Here is a 20,452-nt window from a genome sequence, read left to right as displayed (position 1 = left end):
TTGTACCAGTACTTTGAGTATGGAATTTGTTTTTCTTTTTTATAACTTAACAAAAGCAACCCTCCCTTATTCTTTTTTAAGTTTTTGCCTGAGTAGAATATAGACAGTTCAACTTACAGATGATTTGACTTACGATTCTTGACTTCACCAGGATGTGAAAGCAATTCACATTTAGTAGAAACCATACTTGGAATTTTGAATTTTGATCTTTTCTCAGTGTAGTGATAGGTGATAGGATCCTCTCTCATAATGCTGGACAGTGGCAGACAGCGCAGCTCCCAGCCAGCCATGCAATCACAGCCACATACCCTTACGACCATTCTGTATCCATAAAACCATTCTGTTTTTTGCTTTCCGCACAGTATTCAGTAAATTATATGAGACACTCAATACTTTATTATAAAATAGGCTGTGTGTTAGATGATTTTGCCCAATTGTAGCCTAATGTGAATGTTCTGAGCATGTCTAAGTAGTTGAGGCTAAGCTGTGAGGTTCAGTAGGTTAGGTGTATTAAATGCATTTTCAACTAAGGATATTTTCAACATATGATTGGTTTATTGGGACGTGAATCCATCCTAAGGCAAGGAATAACTGTAGTATACGTCTATATTTTCTCTAAATTTATTATCATTTAGACTTTATGAAGTATTTCTCGGAGTTAGTATTCTGAGATACAGTGAACAAGTCCAGGTTTTTTCTGTCCCTACCTACTTTTTCTGGTGTTATAAACTTCCAGGCTATCTTTTAAGACTGTAGAACCCTTTCTAATTAATTAATTCACCTTTTTCTGGAACTTTTCCAATTTTTTTATAGTAACTAAAACTACTTATAATGCTTTAGGTGTGGATTTTGTGAGGCTAAGGAAGTGCTTTGTTCCTATTCATTGGCTTTTCATGCCTACTGTTTTATTGATCTTGGGTTCAGAAGCTAATTGAGTAAAAGAGTTCATCAAAATGACTGTAATAAAGCTAATTAGAATCCTAAATGTTCTGCCTTAGAATAAAGGTAAAAATAATTTAAACTTTACACAAATTACCTGTATGTGAAATGAATGTACTACATGAAATTAGGAGTGCTTAAAGGGTATACATATGTTTTATATACCTCATCTCCTGGTGTCATCTAGATGATGTACTTTGGAGTTAGACAAACTTGGTTTACCTGTTGGTCAGACGATATACATACTGTCTGACATTAATCAAGCTTACTGCCTCTAAGCTTCTGCCTGCTTTTAGCTAGTTTTGTGTTCTTTGGCCTTGGAGAGATAACCTGTCCTCTCAGACTTTAGTTGTCTGTTTTTAAAATGGTAGATTTCAACCAGATAGATCACCTCTTTAGGTCTGTAATAGCTCTAAAAAGTGCTCATCTGGATTCTGCACAGGTCTGATTTAGCCATTGCTTGCTAAAATGCCTTTAGCATAACTAACAGCCTCAGCATTGAAAAGCCCACATTGACTGGCCCTGACCTACCTTTCCAATGTTACTTCCTTATGCAAACCTGTGTTCTAGCCAAGTGGTTTGTTTACTCACTGCCTTTATTTTTCACATCCTGCCTATACACATTACACAAGGAAGAAAGGCCCTTCCTTTTGTTTCTACATCATTTGACAACTATTGAGCATGACCCTGAAGTAAACACTGTATTTCATTACAGGGAATATGAATGCAAAAAATAACCCTGCCTGCAGGGATCTTAGTGTCCACCAATGAGAGACAAATATGAAAACATGTAGGTGCACTAAGGCATTAAATGATGCTGTGGATAGAGTATGTGTATGCTATATAGTAGTAGCCAGTACAGAATGATTGATTCTACTTAGATAGTAAGGAAGAAACATTAAAGGGGCTTTACAATTTGCTCAAAAATGAGATTGGTAAGCAATTTTACTTTCTTTTACTATGCTTTCTAAGTTCCATATGAAGGTTGTACTAGACCTATGGAATGATTTGGCTAGCTTTTTCTTTTTCTCATCTTTGAAACAGTACCAAAAGGAATTATCTGATGTTTGAGTGTTTGGTAAAACTCACACATGAAATTGGCCTGGGTGTGGTGTTTTAAAGGAAGGGTTGCTTATTTTTCAGGAATTCTGTTTTTTCCTTAATTTGTATTTCTGGAAAATTATCCATTTTATGTAACTTTTTAAATAGATTTTCATAAAGTTGTACATGATACTTACACATGATTTTTTTGTTCAAATGTTTATTTAAATTCTAGTTAGTTAACATACAGTGTAGTGTTAGTTTCAGGAGTAGAATTCAGTGTTCATCACTTACATACAACACCCAGTGCTCATCATAACAAGTGCCCTCCTTTAATACCCATCAGCCATCTAGCCCATCCCCCACCCACCTCCAGCCATCAAGCCTCAGTTTGTTCTCTGAGAGTCTCTCATGGTTTGTTTCCCTTTGTTTTTCTTTTCCCCAGCTCTTATATGTTCATGTGTTTTGTTTCTTAAATTCCACATACGAGTGAAATCATGTGGTATTTGTCTTTCTCTATCTGACTTATTTTGCATAGCATAATACACTATTGCTCCAACCACGTTGCAAATGACAAGATTTCATTCTTTTTGATGGTTGAGTAGCATTCCATTGTATATATGTATATATATACACACAAACACACACACACACACATATATATGTATATATACTCAGCATACATATATATATATATATATATATATATATGCACACATACATACATACGTACATACCACATCTTCTTTATCCATTCATCAGTCAGTGGACATTTGCCTCTTGCCGTAGCTTGGCTATTGTTGATAATGCTGCTGTAAACATTGGGGTGCATGTGCCCTTTGAATCTGTATTTCTGTATTCTTTGGGTAAATACCTAGTAGTGCACTTGCTAGATTGTAGGGTAGTTCTATTTTTAACTTTTTGAGGAACCTCCATGCTGTTTTCCAAAGTGGCTGTACCAGTTTGCCTTCCCACCAACAGTGCAAGAGAGTTCCCCTTTCTCTGCCTCCTCACCAACACGTTTTGCTTCTTGTGTTGATAATTTTAGCCATTCTGACTGGTGTGAGGTGGTATCTCATTGTGGATTTGATTCATATTTCCTTGATGTTGAATGATGTTGAGCATCTTTTCATGTGTCTGTTAGCCATCTGTGTGTCTTTGGAAAGTGTTCATGTCTTCTGCCCATTTCTTCACTGGATTATTTGTTTTTTGAGTGTTGAGTTTGATAAGTTCTTTATAGATTTTGGATACTAACCCTTTATCAGATAAGTCATTTGCAAATATCTTCTCCCATTCTATAGTCTGCCTTTTAGTTTTGTTGATTGTTTCCTTCACTGTGCTGAAGCTTTTTATTTTGATGAAGTCCCAATAGTTCATTTTTGCTTTTGTCTCCCTTGCTCCTGGTGATGTATTTGTACGTGATTTTTAGCTATTCATCAATGATTGCATAGTTAATGCCCCCCTTTTCACTCCTACTATATATTAAGATACATAATTCCTTTTTCTTTTTTTAAGCAAGAGTAGCTTTTTCTTGGATTTGGCCTTTTCAGTCTATCGAAGTTAGACTCTTGGAAAAATTTGCAAAGATTTCTTTTTCAGGGAGTGCCTGGGTAGCTCAATCAGTTGAGCACCCGACTTCAGCTCAGGTCATGATCTCATGGTTTGTGAGTTCGAGCCCCGCCTTGGGCTTGCTGCTGTCAGTGGAAGCCTGCTTCAGAGAGAGCTTGTGTTCTCTCTCTCAAAAATAAGTAAACCCTTAAATTTTTTTGCTAATGTTTATTTATATTAGAGAGAGAGACAGAGCGCAAGCAGGGGAGGGGCAGAAAGAGAGGGGGACACAGAGTCTGAAGCAGGCTCCAGGCTCTGAGCTGTCAGCACAGAGCCCAGCGCAGGGCTCAAACTCATGAATGGTGAGATCATGACCTGAGCCGAAGTCGTATGCTCAACGAACTGAGCCACCCGGGAGCCCGCAAAATAAGTAAATCTTTTAAAAAGTTAGTAAAGAAAAAAGATTTCTTTTTCAGACCCTCGTGTGAACTTCCATATGCAAAAGACATATGCATATGTCTTTGGACGAAATCTCTAAGGAAATAATTATTTCTTTTTTTCCCATTGAGGACATAATTTTTAACTATGAATTAATTGTAGCACATTTTTTAGACTATCATGAACAAAAACCACTAGTCGATAAAAGCAGTATTCAGACATATGTCTTTAAATTTTTTTCACTGGTCACCAATAGACTTCTTGAACCAATCATCAGAATAAAAGATACAATATACTTTTTTTTAAATTTTTAAATATTTTGTACTATGCTTTTTATTTATTTAATTTTTAATATGAAATTTATTGTCAAATTGGTTTCCATACAACACCCAGTGCTCATCCCAACAGGTGCCCTCCTCAATACCCATCACCCACCCTCCCCTTCCTCTCACCCCCATCAACCCTCAGTTTATCAGTTCCGTAAAATTCAAACTAAAAAAGTAGCAACCTCATAGAAAGGAAATTTAGTCATTGCGTCTGTTAAAAAATAGAATTTTTAGGGGTGCCGGGTGGCTCAGTCAGTTAAGCATTGACTTTGGGTCAGGTCATGATCTCACAGTTTGTGGGTTCACGCCCCGCATCCAGCTCTGTGCTGTCAGCTCAGAGCCTGCCTCGGACTCTGTGTCTCTCTCTGTCCTTATCCTGCTCCCACTCTCTCTCTCTCTCTCAAAAATAAATGAATAAACAGTAAAAAAAAATAGAATTTTTAAAAAGCATTTCCCATCTAAGTTCAATCAGAAAATATAATGATAAGCTTTTAGTTGGAAAGTGGCAAGATCCTAGAGTCGTGGTTCCCAGCCTTGGCAACACATTACAATCACCTGCAGAGCTTTTACAAAGGAGCCCACCAGACTAGTTATATCTGAACCTCCTGAGAGGGAGGAGGCACCAGTATTCTTTAACAGGTTCCCTAGGTGATTCTCATGTGCATCCAAGTTAAGAGTCACTGCTTTACAGAAAACTAAAAAACAAAACAAAACAAAACAAAACAAAACATCATTTTTGCATAACAGACCATGGAAAGGATAAAGCCCACATACTGAACCAAATGAGAGTTTTAACAGTAGATTCTAAGTAGAAAATTGGCTTACCAAGCAGCTAAAAAAAAAAAGAAAACAAAGGAAACATAGAACTAAGCTCTCTGTGACTGAATTATCTGTCTTTCGGAGGAGGAACATTTTTTAATTTATTTTATGGATATTAGAAAACTCCTGGTCTAATTTCACACCGCAGAGCTCTAAACAACAGCACATATCTTAATTAGAAGCAGAGAGCAGAGAGAGTTATGTAGTCTAGGAAAAAATATTTCTTTGAAAAATATACAATAGATAGTGCTCAGAGAAAGAAATTTTTATCAGTAAATTCATTTTAAAACAGCTTTTAATGGTGTGTGTGTGGATTATCATATATAACATGGTAATCATTTTTATTTAAATTCCACATACTCTTTATGTATTCCTTTTTAGAAAGTTATTATAGTCATCACAGAACTATTTAATTCATTCACTTTGTCAAAAATGTGATGACTACACAACTAATTCTTCCCTTACCTGTGTATTTGAGCAGGTATTTTAACTTTTCAGCTATATGGATTAGGTAATACTTTCTGAGTATGATGGTAATTTCAAGCTGTATTACTCAGAAGGGGTCACTGAATTTGTTTACGAATTTAATCAAAACCACCTAAGCAGAGCTATTAAACCTTAAAACCTGTAGTCAGGGATAGGGAAATATAACCTCACGAAGATAACCTTTTTCCCATAAAACTTAAAACTATTTTTGCAGTGATTAAGAGGAGCAGCAACTAACGAAAAAGTAAAAATGAGATGAACTTTCAATATGGCATAATTTGATTAAAAAAAATTCAGAAAGTGTTATAAATGCATTCAACTGAAAAGCCAGAATATTTGAGAAACGTCTCTTCCAAAGAAATGTATGTACTGTGTTAGCTTTCAACTACATAACAAAGATTTTATATTCTAGGGATGGTAGCTTTTTATTTTTTTTTTTCAACGTTTTTTTATTTATTTTTGGGACAGAGAGAGACAGAGCATGAACGGGGGAGGGGCAGAGAGAGAGGGAGACACAGAATCGGAAACAGGCTCCAGGCTCTGAGCCATCAGCCCAGAGCCCGACGGGGGCTTGAACCCACAGACCGCGAGATCATGACCTGGCTGAAGTCGGACGCTTAACCGACTGCGCCACCCAGGCGCCCCTAGGGATGGTAGCTTTTAAAAAACAATCTCTTTATTGTAAAAAAAAAACATGCATAAAGAAAACCACATGAACTAAATGTATAGTTTAATGAGCTATTACAAAGGAAATACCCCTGGAACCACACTCAAGTCAAGAAGTAGAACTTTGCCAGGTGCCCAGAAATACTGTGAATGTACTATCATGATTTCAACCCTTCCTGTTCCCCAAAACTAACCTCTGTCATGACTTTTAATCACTTTCTTATATACCCATATAGTTTTTATCACCCTAATGCATCTCCTAAAACTTTAGTTTAGTATTATCCATTTGAAACAGTTCAGGGTGCCTCAGTCGGTTGAGCGTCTTTGGCTCAGGTCATTATCTCGCCATTTGTGAGTTCAAGCCCTGCATTGGGCTCGCTGCTGTCAGCACAGAGCCTGCTTTGGATCCTCTATCCCCCTCTCTCTCTGCCCCTCCCCCCCTCAAAAATAAATACACATAAAAAAATTTTTTAAAAACCACTTTAATGTTTCTCTTTTAGTATACAAATCCCCCTCTCCATTGCTTTCTTTTCCTTAAAATTTATCTTTTGAAACTGCAGTGTCTCATAGTGTAGATTTTGTTGTTTGCATAATCATGTGGTTCAACATGTTTCTCTGTCTTCTGAAAATTCTGCAAGTTAGTCAGTTTTGGCAAGACTGTGGGGCGGTGTGTTCTTTTCATCAGAAGGCACGTAACGTCAGGTTCTCTCTTGGTTGTCTCTCTTCTTTGATGTTAGCAGCTACTAATGCTCAGTGCCTAGATCCATTAATTCATTAGGTTGCAAATGAGGATATTCTAATTACTAGTTTTTCATTTATTAATTGGGATACTTTTATAGATACTTCTACTCATTTCCTATTTGTTTTCCTAGTGGTTGAATTCATGTATTATAATCAGGATAAATGTCTGTTTCTTTTCTTTTATTTACTAGTTTTCAAGATAATGAGTTGGTTCCTTTTCACTCCCTGAAGATAACCAATTAGTTTTGTTTTTTAAGTAGCATTGATAATTTATGAATTTAAATATATTTGATTTGATGGGTTTTATAAATTGTAGTCGTTATCCTATTGAAAGCTCAAATTTGTCTCATATTTGGAGCCTCTACAAGTTGGTTCCTCTTTTTGTCATGACCTCAGTAGTCTTGGGTAGCTTCCCTGCTATTTGCTGTGACAGTATGTTTCATGCTCATCTTAAACATTTCCTGCCTCAGATCTGGAATTAGCCATTTCTTTAATAAGCTCTGGTTTCTTTTCATGGAAAATGGTATTGTAAGCCCAAGTTTGGGAGCTAGGGATAATGTGTTGTTATTGGATTGGGCATTATTTCTAGGTATCTTTAGTAGGATGAGCTACATATTTTATATATATATATGTATATATATATGTGTATATATATATGTATATATACACATATATGTATATATGTGTATATATATATATGTATATATATATTGTTACTTCTAACTCAAATTCAGGATACAGGGTTTTAAATTTAACCTCTTCTATATTACATCTGTATCTCCTCTTTTTCATACAAAAATCCTAGTTTTCAGGGACATGGGAGATGAATTATAATATCTCACAATTACTTGCTTACTTTATGTCACAGTATACACTTAACAGTCTGAGAATAATCCTACTAATACTACCACTACTAATATAAATTACTGAGAATATTCAGAAACTTTTTGCCTATGTTTTTATCAATTCTTTCCTTTGCATTTTTAAATAGTTGTACTTTATTTACATTATTGGAGCATAAAGTCATTATATACAATGCTCTCTCGAATTCTCATCTAGTCATCCATAGGTTTTTGGTTTTGCTATTTAGTTGAACTGTTTCTTTCATGTAGGGATTTAGAGAGATTCAAAAACTATAGTGCCACCATCACCACTTTGCCAGAATCAGGGATGCTATATTCATGGTCATAATCAACACTTAGTTTTTTTTTTTTAAGTAAGCTCTCCACCCAACATGAGGCTTGAGCTCATGACCCTGAGATCAAGAGTCGAATCCTCTACCCACTAAGCCAGCCAGGTGTCCCGATAAACACTTAGTTTGAACCAGCCCTCTATAGCTAAACATGAAACATGACAATCTTGAGCCTATCTCCAGCTCACTATAATTGCTTTTCTGCTTTCTGTGCTTTCTTAATTTTAAAATATCTTCCGGAGAGGGCATCAGTTATATTAACTATTTAATGCTTTTCCTACTCCATACTGTTCCTTTTTTGATGACTTTTGGAACAGCTCTGTCTACCTTTTTCAAATTTAGCCTTTTTAAGAATAAAAATGAAATAATCTCAGTGTGCATTTTTCAACAAGTTTCATCCTTAAAGCTGACTGATTCAAACTTGACTGAAACAATTCATTTTAGGAATGAAACTACCAGCTTGTTTATCCTTGAAATTAGAAATTCCAAGACCTTTAGGATTCTTCTTTACCTTTTCTGTTCTTTCTTGGCTTGAATTTTTAAACTCTTATCATTTCTTTCTTTATTACACAGTTTTCTTTGAAAAACAAAAAGCAAACGGGGTGCCCAGGTGGCTAAGTTGGTTACGCGGCCAACTTCGTCTCAGGTCATGATCTCACAGTCCTGAGTTAGAGCCCCACACCGGGCTCTGTGCTGACAGCTCAGAGCCTGGAGCCTGTTTCGGATTTTGTGTCTCCCTCCCTCTCTCTGCCCCTCCTTCACTTGCGTGCGCTCTCTCTCTCTCTCAAAAATAAATAAACATTAAAAAACAAACAAAACAGAAAGCAAACAACAAAAAAATAAAACATTGAATCATGGTCATCTATTCTTAGGTCTGCTGTCACAGTCTTTCTTAACTGACCCATTGGAACATAGCGTAATCTGTGGTTTAGCTAACACACTGTCTGTTTCTGTGCTTTTCTTCTTTGTACTTTCCTATTAATTTAGAATTAAAGCAGAGATCTTTTTTCTAAAGATCTCCAGACTTTAAGCAGGCCACCACACGCTATAAAAGTCTTTAAGGGCACCTGAGTGGCTTAGTCGGTTGAGCATCCAACTTCGGCTCAGGTAATGATCTCACAGCTCATGAGTTCGAGCGCCATGTCAGGCTCTGTGCTGATAGCTCGGAGCCTGGAGCCTGCTTCGGATTCTGTGTCTCCTCTCTCTGCCCCTCCTCCGCTCATTCTCTGTCTCTGTCTCTCTCAGCAATAAATAAACATTAAAAAAATTTTTTTTAGGTGTTTATTTTTTCATCCCTTAATTATCAACACTGTTCTTCTGCATCTCATTCTTTGCCTGCTCACTATGCCTTTGTTAAAACTTTTCACCGTGTCCTTTACCACAGCCATTCCCATTTGAATTCTACTGACTAGTTCCTGAAACCTCTGGCATGTATTTTTTAAGAATCTTTAAAGAGTTATTAGATTTCAGAATTCACCTCATCTGAGGAGTGCCTGAAGATAGGATTAAGACCAAGAACTCAATGTTGCTAAGACAGTAAATCTTAAAAGTACTTATCACAAGAAAAAAAGTTTACAACTGTGTATGATGATGGATGTTTATGAGACTTCCTATAATGATCATTTTCAATATATACAAACATTGAATCATTTTGTTGTACACCTGAAAGTAATATAATATATATCAATTATACCTCAATAAAAAGAAAAAAAGAAAGACCAAGAACTCAGTGAAAGAAGGGAATTCTTGATCATGAAGTTTGTAGAGGATAACATTGAACAAGCCTTATGGAAGATGATAGAAGACATCAAATTAATCTTGTTAGCTTACATGAGTCTCATCAGCCAGGGTCCTCTGTTTTTGGATTATTTTCTCTCCTTTGTGCTTTTTTTTTCCAGAGCATTGTCATTTAATGTTTCTCCCTTAACTATACACTGTACTTTTTCTTTATCTTAACATTATATCTTGACCTGATCATCTCCTGACTAAGTTCATTTGGGCAGGAAAAACCAGCTGCATAAATATGAGAGATGTCTTAGTATATGCAAGTTTGGATTAAAAAGTCTGTATTTTTTCTTGGTATTTTGCAATGACTACCTAATTGCATTTGGTGTTTTCAACTTCCTATTTGCAAATGATCTGCTAACAGAGCACCTTATAGCTAGAAAATGTATTGACAAATTTTCCTTTCAGATAGCTCTTCAGTCAGTAGGGTATATTTTAATAACTTTATTTTATTTTTTTAAAGTTTTTATTTATTTTGAGTGAGAGAGTGTGCACACATGCAAGTGCGAGCAGGGGAGGGGCAGAGAGAATCCTAAGCAGGCTCAGCACTGTCAACACAGAGCCTGATGTGGGGCTTGAACCCACAAACTATGAGATAATGACCTGAGCTGAAACCAAGAGCTGGACATTTAATTGACTGAGCCACCCAGGTGCTCCTAACAAAAAAGAAAAAAAGAAAAAGAAATAAACTCTTGGTGTTTAAAAGAAATAAATAAGTCCTTTATTCATTGTTTTAAAAATTAAACTGATATTTTTAGATATTCTACTACCATACTATTTTAGTAAAAGCCCACCTTATTAGTTTTTATATATTGAACATTAAGTTATTTACAGACTTTCAAAAACAAAGTGTTAAAGTTAAAATGTTACAATTTCTGCAGCTGTGTTATATATGTGCTATATATATTTATGTGTTCTATGAGAGATGCACAAATATATATGCACATACATATTTAAATGTTGCTGATGTTTAAGGTGATAATTGATGGTCTTCAATGGGATGCTGGATTAATATGCAGTCGTATGTGTGACAGCTGAAGAAAAACCAAGGTCTGTGTGAACATACTTGATACTTTTCTCACAGGTTCTGAGCTGTGTCCGCACAGAATGGGATCCGCTGGATGTTCGCTTTGGCAATAAACAGCCTTATCAGGTGTTGACAGTGGAGCACTCCATCAGTGTAGACAAAGAGCCCATGGCTGACAGCTGCATCTATGAATGTGTTCGGAATAAAATCCAGTGTGTGTCAATAACCAGAATACCACTAAGATCGAAGGCCATTAGCTGCTGCAGGAATGTTACTGAAGACAAACTGATTCTGGGCTGTGAAGATTCTTCAGTAATTCTTTATGAAGCTCACCGTAGAGTAACTCTCTTAGCCCAGGCTAAACTTTTGCCTTCATTAATAAGCTGCCACCCAAGTGGCGCCATTCTACTAGTTGGCAGCAACCAAGGGGAGCTGCAAATTTTTGATATGGCTCTATCCCCTATTAACATCCAGCTCTTGGCTGAAGACCGCTCACCCAGGGAGACTCTGCAGTTCAATAAATTCTTTGACATTTCCAGCAGTCTTGTTCAAATGCAGTGGATAGCTCCTCAGGTGGTTTCTCAGAAGCCTAAAAATGGGGACATCTATGATCTCCTCTTCCTCAGGTTTGACAGAGGACCTTTGGGTGCACTTTTGTTTAAACTTGGTAAGTCAAGGAAGTTGGTGAGTAAGTAAAATGTTTATGATGATAACATTATGATTAAGAGAATAAAACCATTCTAGAAATGTAGGTTTTCTGTGTCTTCCCGTAAATAGGCTTGCCTTTCAGACATTTCATGTAGTTGTGTTTTTTTTCCAAGTAATCTCTATGCTCAATGTGGGACTCAAACTCACAACCTTGAGATCAAGAGTCACGTGCTCCACCAACTGAGCCAGCCAGGTGCCCTCATATGGTTTAAGAAAGCTTTGTGGATGATTTTCTAAGTGTTAGGGAACATTAGATAGTGAAGAATTTGGAAATTGCACTGATTGTCCATTGTGATGAGTGAAAAGCTTAAACTTCCACATTTGATACTTTCCAAAATAAATACATATGTGAATATTCTAAAACTATTTACTATGCCCATTAAAAAATTTTGTGTTGAAGGAATGTGATAATTTTTCTATTAAAATGATTTGATTTGATTGATTTTATGTTTACTCATTTTTGAGAGAGACAGAGTGTGAGTAGGGGAGGGACACAGAGAGAGGGAGACAAGAAACTGAAGCAGGCTCCAGGCTCAGAGCTGTTGGCACAGAGCCCGATGCAGGGCTCGAACTCCCGAGCTGGGAGATCATGACCTACGCTGTAGTCCAACGCTTAACCGACTGAGCCACCCAGGTGTCCCTATTAAAATTATTTTATATAATATGTATGTATTGCTTCTCAGATTGGAGTGTGTAAGGCTTAAAAAATAGATTTAGGTTTAAAAAATAGATTTTAATTAATGCATTTTATCGCAACTTGAAAACATAGAAAAGTCAATACATTTTTAAACTCTATGCATGGTTTGGCTCTGTGATACAGAGTTAAGTTTTTATTTTTTAAAAAATATTTATTTATTTATTTTGAGAGAGAGAGAGGGAGACAGAGAATACCAAGCAAGCTCTGTGCTGACAGCAGCTGTTCATGAGATTGATGCGGTGCTCAATCTCATGAACATCAAGATCATGACCTGAGCTGAAATCAAGAGTCAGACGCTTAAGTGACTGAGCTAGCCAGGTGCTCCCAAAGTTAAGTTTTTAAAGAGACTGTAGTGTTTGTTAAGTATATGTCAGTTTATTACTTTTTAATGGATCTACTTGCCTCTGAAATTGAACTGATGAAATAAATCTACTTAAAGATGACTTGATTAACCTGAAAGGTATAATGGATATAATGTGAGGTCTGTGTTCTTTCCACATAATAAAAATGCATCTAAATTTATATATAATGTTAATGTTGTCCAAGAAAAAATGTTTAGAATCTCATTTATTATAAAATAATCCAGTTCTTTGCCCAACTACATGTTTAACAGTTGTATGTCTCCATACACAACGCTCATTAAAGTGGATGTTAGATGTTTTGCATGTCTGTTAAAACACACACACACACACACACACATGCATGCGCGCACACACACACACACACACACACACACACACACACACACTCTAAATTACCCAGTTACCTGTCAAACAGAAGGCTGTCTGCCCACATATACCTAGCTTTTCTTCAGCCCTCCCTTGTGGGCCTACTCACAACAGCTTTGCAAAAAGCACAGCTTTCTCTTCCTATCTCTAGCACATTTGCCTTCTTACTAAAGTAAACAGGCTCTCAGTGTAGGGATTTAGAGGGCTTCCTGCTAATTGCCAGCTTGTAAACTTAATTGGACTGTCTCCCTGGGCACTGTTCCTAAATCAATTAGGCAATGAGTTGGCTGTCACATCTTTTTCCCAAGAAGGTCTCTTGGAAGAGAATTATCCAATAGAAGTCAAGCATTCAAATGAAAAGGTGATAACTTCTGCAACTGACATTTATCATTAAAATTTTATTTTCAATATGACTCTTAAGTTTTATGGGATAGGGAAATTTTGCAGACTTACAGACTCTTTAAAAGATCTAGATATGGAGTTTCCCAGAATTTTAAAAAACACATTATAAGATTAATATTTATTACAGATTATTAATTTTTCTAGGAAGAGTAGATTCCTTGAAACAGTAGATTCCAACTAACAGATCTTTTTTTTTTTTTTTTAAAGAAAACCCTGTTTAAAGAACAGATTTTTCTTAGGTTCTGCTACTAAATACATCCAAAAATTTTAATATACTTCTTGAATTAACACAGTGCTGATTCTGGGCATCCATGTGGAATTTTCATGTATAATTCAAGTTACTGCATATATAAACAGGTAGTTGCATGTGCAGTTTCCCCACTAGGGAGCATTTACGAGATTTTTTCATAAGCTTGTTATGCAAGCCTTTGGAAAATTTGACATGCAAGGTGTAGCTTACAATTTAAGAAGCTGACATAGATCATAGTTTAAAATAGAATGCTGTCATATGTAAACGTGGCAGTGGCTGGTGCCAATATGCTAAGATTTTTGGAGTTTGACTTTTAGAATAGGTCAGTGTAATGTTGAAGGAAAACTTTGTTCCAAGACTAGAGCTTCCATTCTAAATCCTTATAATCATCATGCAAATGTGTTGGGGATTAAAAGGCCATCACTACTGTTAGAAGAATTTGAAGGGCATGCCTTCCTCAGGAGGGAGCTAGAAGTATCATCCTCCCACGTGGAAGCCAAGAAGTACTGTCTCATGTAAAGCAAAATATAATCAGATTTCTTTGCTTGGCAGTCATTGTCCCGTATTTCCACATATGTAGACTGAGATTAATTTTTAAAAGACAAGTCCCTAATTATATTACGGAGATATTAAAGCTTTTCCATTCTCATCAGTACTTTTTCAACTTCCACTGCTCTCTTTAAACTCACATGATCATCTATCTCTCTGCCCTCTGAAGAGAGAATCTTCCCTTTTAATTGATACTTCATTAAGTTTATCTGCTTCTTACCACCTACCCACCCAACCTAACCAACCTCTTATCTACATGAACATAAATCTTTCCTTCTCAATTCAGTGGAAAAGGAGACCTTCCTCTTGTCCAAGACTAGTTCCACCACCACGTCCACTCTGGATCCCACTACATTCCTTTTGATACCTTTACTTTGTCAGCTTTCCCACTCACCCCAAAAATCTTACTATACCCCAAGACACAGGCCCAAGCCACACCATAAAACAAACAAACAACAGACAAACATCTCTTCCTTAACATTGTTTCTCTTCTGTTATTAGTCAGATGATCACCTTCTTTCATAGATTCACCAAAATAATAGTGAACATTGACTTTTTCTGCTTCTTCACTCCCCATTCACTCCTCACAGTACCAAGTTCTGGCTTGGGTCTTTAGTTTTCTGGAACTGCTCTTGCAAAGGTCACCAGGGACTTCCTACTTGGTACATACATTTCTGTTATGTTACTTGATGACTTTTCAGCACTTAATGGTTGCTTACCACTTCTGTCACAGAATTCTCATTGTACTTGCCTTCCATGACCCCAGATAACACCTTTTCGTCGTGTTTGTGTTCTCCTTCTGCCTATTCATGAACATGTTGAGCCTCCGTAAGGTTCCATTTTTAGCTCTCCTCCTGTTTTATGTAGATTGAGAGTTTATTTCTTTCTCCCCAAACCTGTTTCTTCTATATTCTTCATTTTGGTGGATGGTACTATTATTCAGATGGAATCCCAAGTCAGAAATCATCCTAGAATCTTCCCTCACCCCTAATGCCATATGCAATCAGTGGCCAAGTCCCATCAATTCTACCTTCTAAATACTGTCAAAAACATCTCTGTACAGCCTTGCTGTCATGACCTTAACCTGGACCTTCCCTGTTTTCAAGCAGCGATCAAGTAGTAGCTCTCTGTAATCTTCTGCCTTCCAATCTTCTCATAATCCCCTGAACTGCCACCAGAGTAATCTAACTGCAGATTTGGTCATGGATTCTCTAGCTTGAAATCCTTCAGGGGTTGATAAGCCCTTGTCTGCCTCTCAGGCTTCATCTCCCCAGCTGTTTTTGCACTACTGTAGCTCCCCATTTGGGGCATGTGCTCTCTCTCACATTCCCTCCTTCCTATGGTGATTTTGATAGTGTTCCATCTACCTGGAGTGCCCTTGCAATGCTCTCCCAGAGCTTGCAAAGTTAGGAAAAGGTTAAATATTCAAGTGATAATATTAGGCAAGAAATAATTAAAGCTAACATCTGCCCTCTCATAGGATTTTGAAAATCAAAGGCAACGTGTGTGTGTGTGTGTGTGTGTGCGTGTGGGTGTATCATTCTGTCTAGAAAATTAGTAGGATGATTTTTCTCTTAGTATTTTTATAAGAAATAGGTTTTCTTCAAAAGTTCTGTTTTGGTTACTTTTTTAGTATTGTAAATAATATACCTTTTATTATTTAGGGCATTTTTAGAGGTTTTTCTGTTATTTGTAGCTGAAATAAATTTAAAACAACAGTCAATATTTCCAATTGTGATTACAGATTTTCTTTATTTTTTTTAATATTATTTGTTTTTGAGAGAGCACAAGCAGGGGAGGGGCAGAAAGAGAAGGGGACAGAGGATCTGAATCAGGCTTTGCACTGACAGCAGCGAATCCAATGTGGGGCTTGAACTCATGAACTGTGAGATCATGACCTGAGCCGAAGTCAGACACTCAACCGACTGAGCCACCCAGGTGCCCTACAGAGTTTTCTTTAATCACAAAAGATAGCTATTAAATCCTGAAACAATATTTTTATGTACCTACTTTCATCTGAGAGTCCAGGTTCTAAAAGTTACTAAAACTCCAGGCAAATAAGGCCCTTGGCTTAAAAATAAAATGTAAAATGATTTTATCGCAGAACACCTATTAGCCCCTGAAGGAGAAGTTAGAATTGTCATCTAGAAGGGGATCAAAAAAGGCTTTAATCTGAATATTTAGCTCATATACATATTTATACGTATATATGCCATAATATAGGCATAATCACTATATTATTTATTTATTTATTTAAATCCAAGTTAGTTAACATATTGTGTAATAATGATTTTAGGAGTAGAATTTAGTGATTCATCACTTACATATAACACCCAATGCTCATCCCAACAAGTGCCGTCCTTAATGCCCACCACCCATTTAGCCCATACCCCTACCAGCACCCCTCAGTTTGTTCCAAAAGAGTTATTTTAGTGAGCTTTTAAAATACTAAACTTTACCCAGGTGGTAATTGTGGGTAATTTATTGCTGGAAAGAAATGTCAGATAATTTCTTAGATGCCTAGTAATCTTAAACTTGGATCTCAAATCATTTGAAATAGACTGTTATTCCAGACAGCATTCTGCTAAACTAGAGTGATGATGGATTTTTAAATCAAGTTTATTGGAGTATAATTTACATAAAATAAAGTGTACCCATTCCAAATGTGCAGTTTAATGAGTTTTGACAAATGTATGTATCCTCCTGATTACCACCACAATCAAAAGAATATTTCCATCACCAAAAAATTCTCTCAAACCTCTTTGCAGTCTATTTCCCTGAAGGCCAAAAGAGCACTGACCTGCTTTCTCTCATTACTGATTAGATTTGCTTTTTCTAAATTTCATAGAAAAGGACTCATAAAATAGGTACTTTTTTAGTGTTTTTCTACGTGAAAACATTTATCTGTTTATCTGTGAGATAAACAGCATTTATCTGTGAGAATCTTCCATATTGGTCTGTACATCTTCAGATTTTCCTTTACATTACTGAGTAGTATCCCATTATGTAGATAAACCACAATTTGTATATTGCTCCACCTCTTGATGGACATCTGGATTGTTTCCAGATTTAAGCTAATATCACTAAAAATACTATGTATTTTCATGTACAAGTCTTTATATTGACATATATGTATATATTTTGTTTAATGCTTATTTATTTTTGAGAGAGAGAGAGACAGAGCGTGAACAGGGGAAGAGCAGAGAGAGAGGGAGACACAGAATCTGAAGCAGGCTCCAGGCTCTGAGCTGTCAGCACAGAGCCCAGCGCAGGGCTGGAACTCACAAACTGGGAGATCACCTCCTGAGCCACAGTCAGACACTTCACTGACTGAGCCACCCAGGCGCCCCTATATTGACATATATTCTAATTTCTCTTGGGAAAAATCTAGGAGTAGAATGCCTAGGCCATAGGCTCAGGATATGTTTAACTGAAGAAGAAACTATTTTGAAGTTCTGGTTGCTCTATGTTCTACCACTTAGCCTTAATGGTCTTTTTAATTTTGGCCATTCTAATGGGTGTGTAATGGTGTTAATTTTCATTTCCCTGATGACTATTGGAGCTTAGTATCTTTTTATGTGCTTATTTGCCATATATCTTCTCTGATAAAGTATATCTTCAAATCTTTTACCCAAATTTAATTGGATTGTTTATTATTGAGTTGTAAGAGTTTTTATATATTCTGAATAAAAATCTTTTGTGAGACACTAGTATTATGAATGTTTTTCTTCCAGCTCATAGTTTTACCTTTTCATTTATTTAACAACGTGTTTCGGGTAGCAGAAGTTTTTAATTTGAATGAAATGCAGTTCTTAAATTATTTTATGACTTGTGTTTTTTATGTACCATCTTAAGAAGTGTTTGTCTAACCCTGTTTCCTCCTAGACATTTTAGCTCTTACAATTAGGTTTATGGTCTGTTCCAAGTTAAAATTTTGCATATACTATGAGGCATAGATTAAAATTAATTTAAAAAAATTAACGTTTTTTCATTCTTGAGAGACAGAGCATGAGTGGGGGAGGGGCAAAGGGAAAGAGGGAGACATAGAATCCAAGCAGGCTCCAGGCTCTGAGCTGTCAGCACAGAGCCTGATGTGGGGCTCGAACCACGAATTGTGAGATCATGACCTGAGCTGAAGTCAGACGCTTAACCAACTGAGCCACCCAGGCGCGCCTAATTTTTAAAAAAATTTTAGCCAACCAGGGGCCCCTGAAATTAGTTTTTAAATATGAATATTCATTTGTCCCAGAACCAATTGTTGGAAAGACTGTCCTTTCTCCATTGAACTGCCTTGACCATATATGTATGTGTTTATGAATAGATTCTATTCTCTTCCACTGATCTATATGTCTATATGGGAGTACGACACTGTCTTAATTACTGTGGTTTTATAGTAAGTCATAAAATCAATTACTGTTAGTTCTCCAACTTTGTTCTTCTTTTTCTAAATTGTTTTTGGATACTCTAGATCCTTTGATTTCTATATAAATTTTAAAACAAACTTGTCAGTTTTACAAAAGTACTTGAGATTTTGATTGGGATTATGTTGAATTTGTAGTTCAATTTGAGGTGGAATGACAGTTTAACAATATTGAGTCTCTCAATCTTTGAACACAGTATCTCTCTCCATTTATTTAAATCTTTTAAAACTTCTCTCAGCAGTGATTTTTGGGCACCTGGGTGTCTCAGTTGGTTAAGCATCTGACTTTTGATTTTGGCCCAGGTCATGATCTTGCAGTTCCTGGTATCAAGCCCCAACTCGGGCTCTGTGCTCAGTGCAGAGCCTGCTTGGGATTCTCTCTCTCTCCCTCTCTCTCTGTCCCTCTCCTACTTGCATTTTGTCTCTCTCCCTCCACCTCTAAATAAATAAATAAATAAATAAATAAATAAATAAAGTTTATTAAAAAATTAAAAACAATAAAATTTCTCTCAGCAGTGTTTTTTGATTTTAAGTGTAAAGATCTTATGCATACTTTGTTCATATTTTTGGGTGCTACTGCAAATAGTATTTTTAATTACAATTTTAATTGTTCATTGGGATTATATGGAAATAAAATTTTAAAATCTTGACCATGTACCCTGTTAAACTCATTTCCAGTTGTAATAATGTTTTTGTAGATTCTTTAGGACTTTCTGAGATGACTATGACAATGGCATTTAAAAAGTTTTACATATTCTTATTCAGCCTGTATGCCTTTTATTTTGGTTCCTTATTACATCAGCTGGAATCTCCAGTACAGTATTAAGTGAGGTGGCAAGGGAGGACAGCCTTGCTTTGTTTCAGATCTTAGATGGAAAGCATTTAGTCTTTTCACTATTAGTATTAATGTTATTAGGTTGAGGAAGTCCCCTTCCTTCCATTCCTAATTGGCTAAGATATTATCTTGAGTAGATATTGAATTTTTTCAAGTTTTTTTTTTTTTTGCATCTGTTGAAATTATTATGTTTTTTCTGGTCATATGGTCAATTATATTGATTAGTTTCCAGATGTTTTAGCAGCTTGCATTTGTGGGATAAATCTCTCTTGTTCATGATCTATGATCTTTTTAATATATTGCTAGACTTGCTAATACTTTGTTAAGGATTTTTGTATCTGTTTATGGGAGATATTGGTCTGTAGTTTTCTCTGTCTTTTCCTGTACTGTCTCTGTCATTTTTTACATCACTGTAATTAATGCTAACATGATGAAATAAATTGTCAAGTGCTCTCTCTTCTTGTATATTGAGTTGTGTAGAGTTAATATTATTTCTTCTTCTGATATTTGGGAGAATTCACCAATGAAGGCATCTGGACATGAAGGGTGTGTGTGTGTGTGTGTGCGCGCGTGCATGTGTGTGTGTGTACATGCATGTATGTACATGTGTGTTGAAAGATTCTTTAACTATGAATTCAAATTTAAATAATATAGAGTCATTCAAGTTATCTATTCCTTCTTGCAAGAGCTTTGATAGTTTGAGTCCTTCAAGGTATCCATCTCATTTACGTTATGTTTATTTGTTTTTTTTTTTATGTTCTTTTTTTTTTATGAAATTTATTGACAAATTGGTTTCCATACAACACCCAGTGCTCATCCCAAAAGGTGCCCTCCTCAATACCCATCACCCACCCT

The 20,452-nt window shown here is 36.2% G+C and overlaps 1 protein-coding gene across 1 annotated transcript in view; it reads left to right on the top strand.

The window, feature by feature from the left end:
* LOC122496902 (WD repeat containing planar cell polarity effector) overlaps nucleotides 1-20,452 on the top strand; it is a 392,211-nt gene that overhangs the window by 130,727 nt on the left and 241,032 nt on the right. Inside the window, exon 10 of the mRNA XM_043603499.1 lies at nucleotides 11,066-11,675. Within this exon, the coding sequence (XP_043459434.1) occupies nucleotides 11,066-11,675 (610 nt within the window). The remainder of the gene's footprint in view (nucleotides 1-11,065; nucleotides 11,676-20,452) is intronic.

Source organism: Prionailurus bengalensis, chromosome A3, assembly GCF_016509475.1.
Source record: "Prionailurus bengalensis isolate Pbe53 chromosome A3, Fcat_Pben_1.1_paternal_pri, whole genome shotgun sequence".
In the NCBI taxonomy this organism is placed as follows: Eukaryota; Metazoa; Chordata; class Mammalia; order Carnivora; family Felidae; genus Prionailurus; species Prionailurus bengalensis.
Note: the sequence above shows the minus strand (reverse complement) of the source record. Positions and strands in the feature narration are given on the sequence as shown.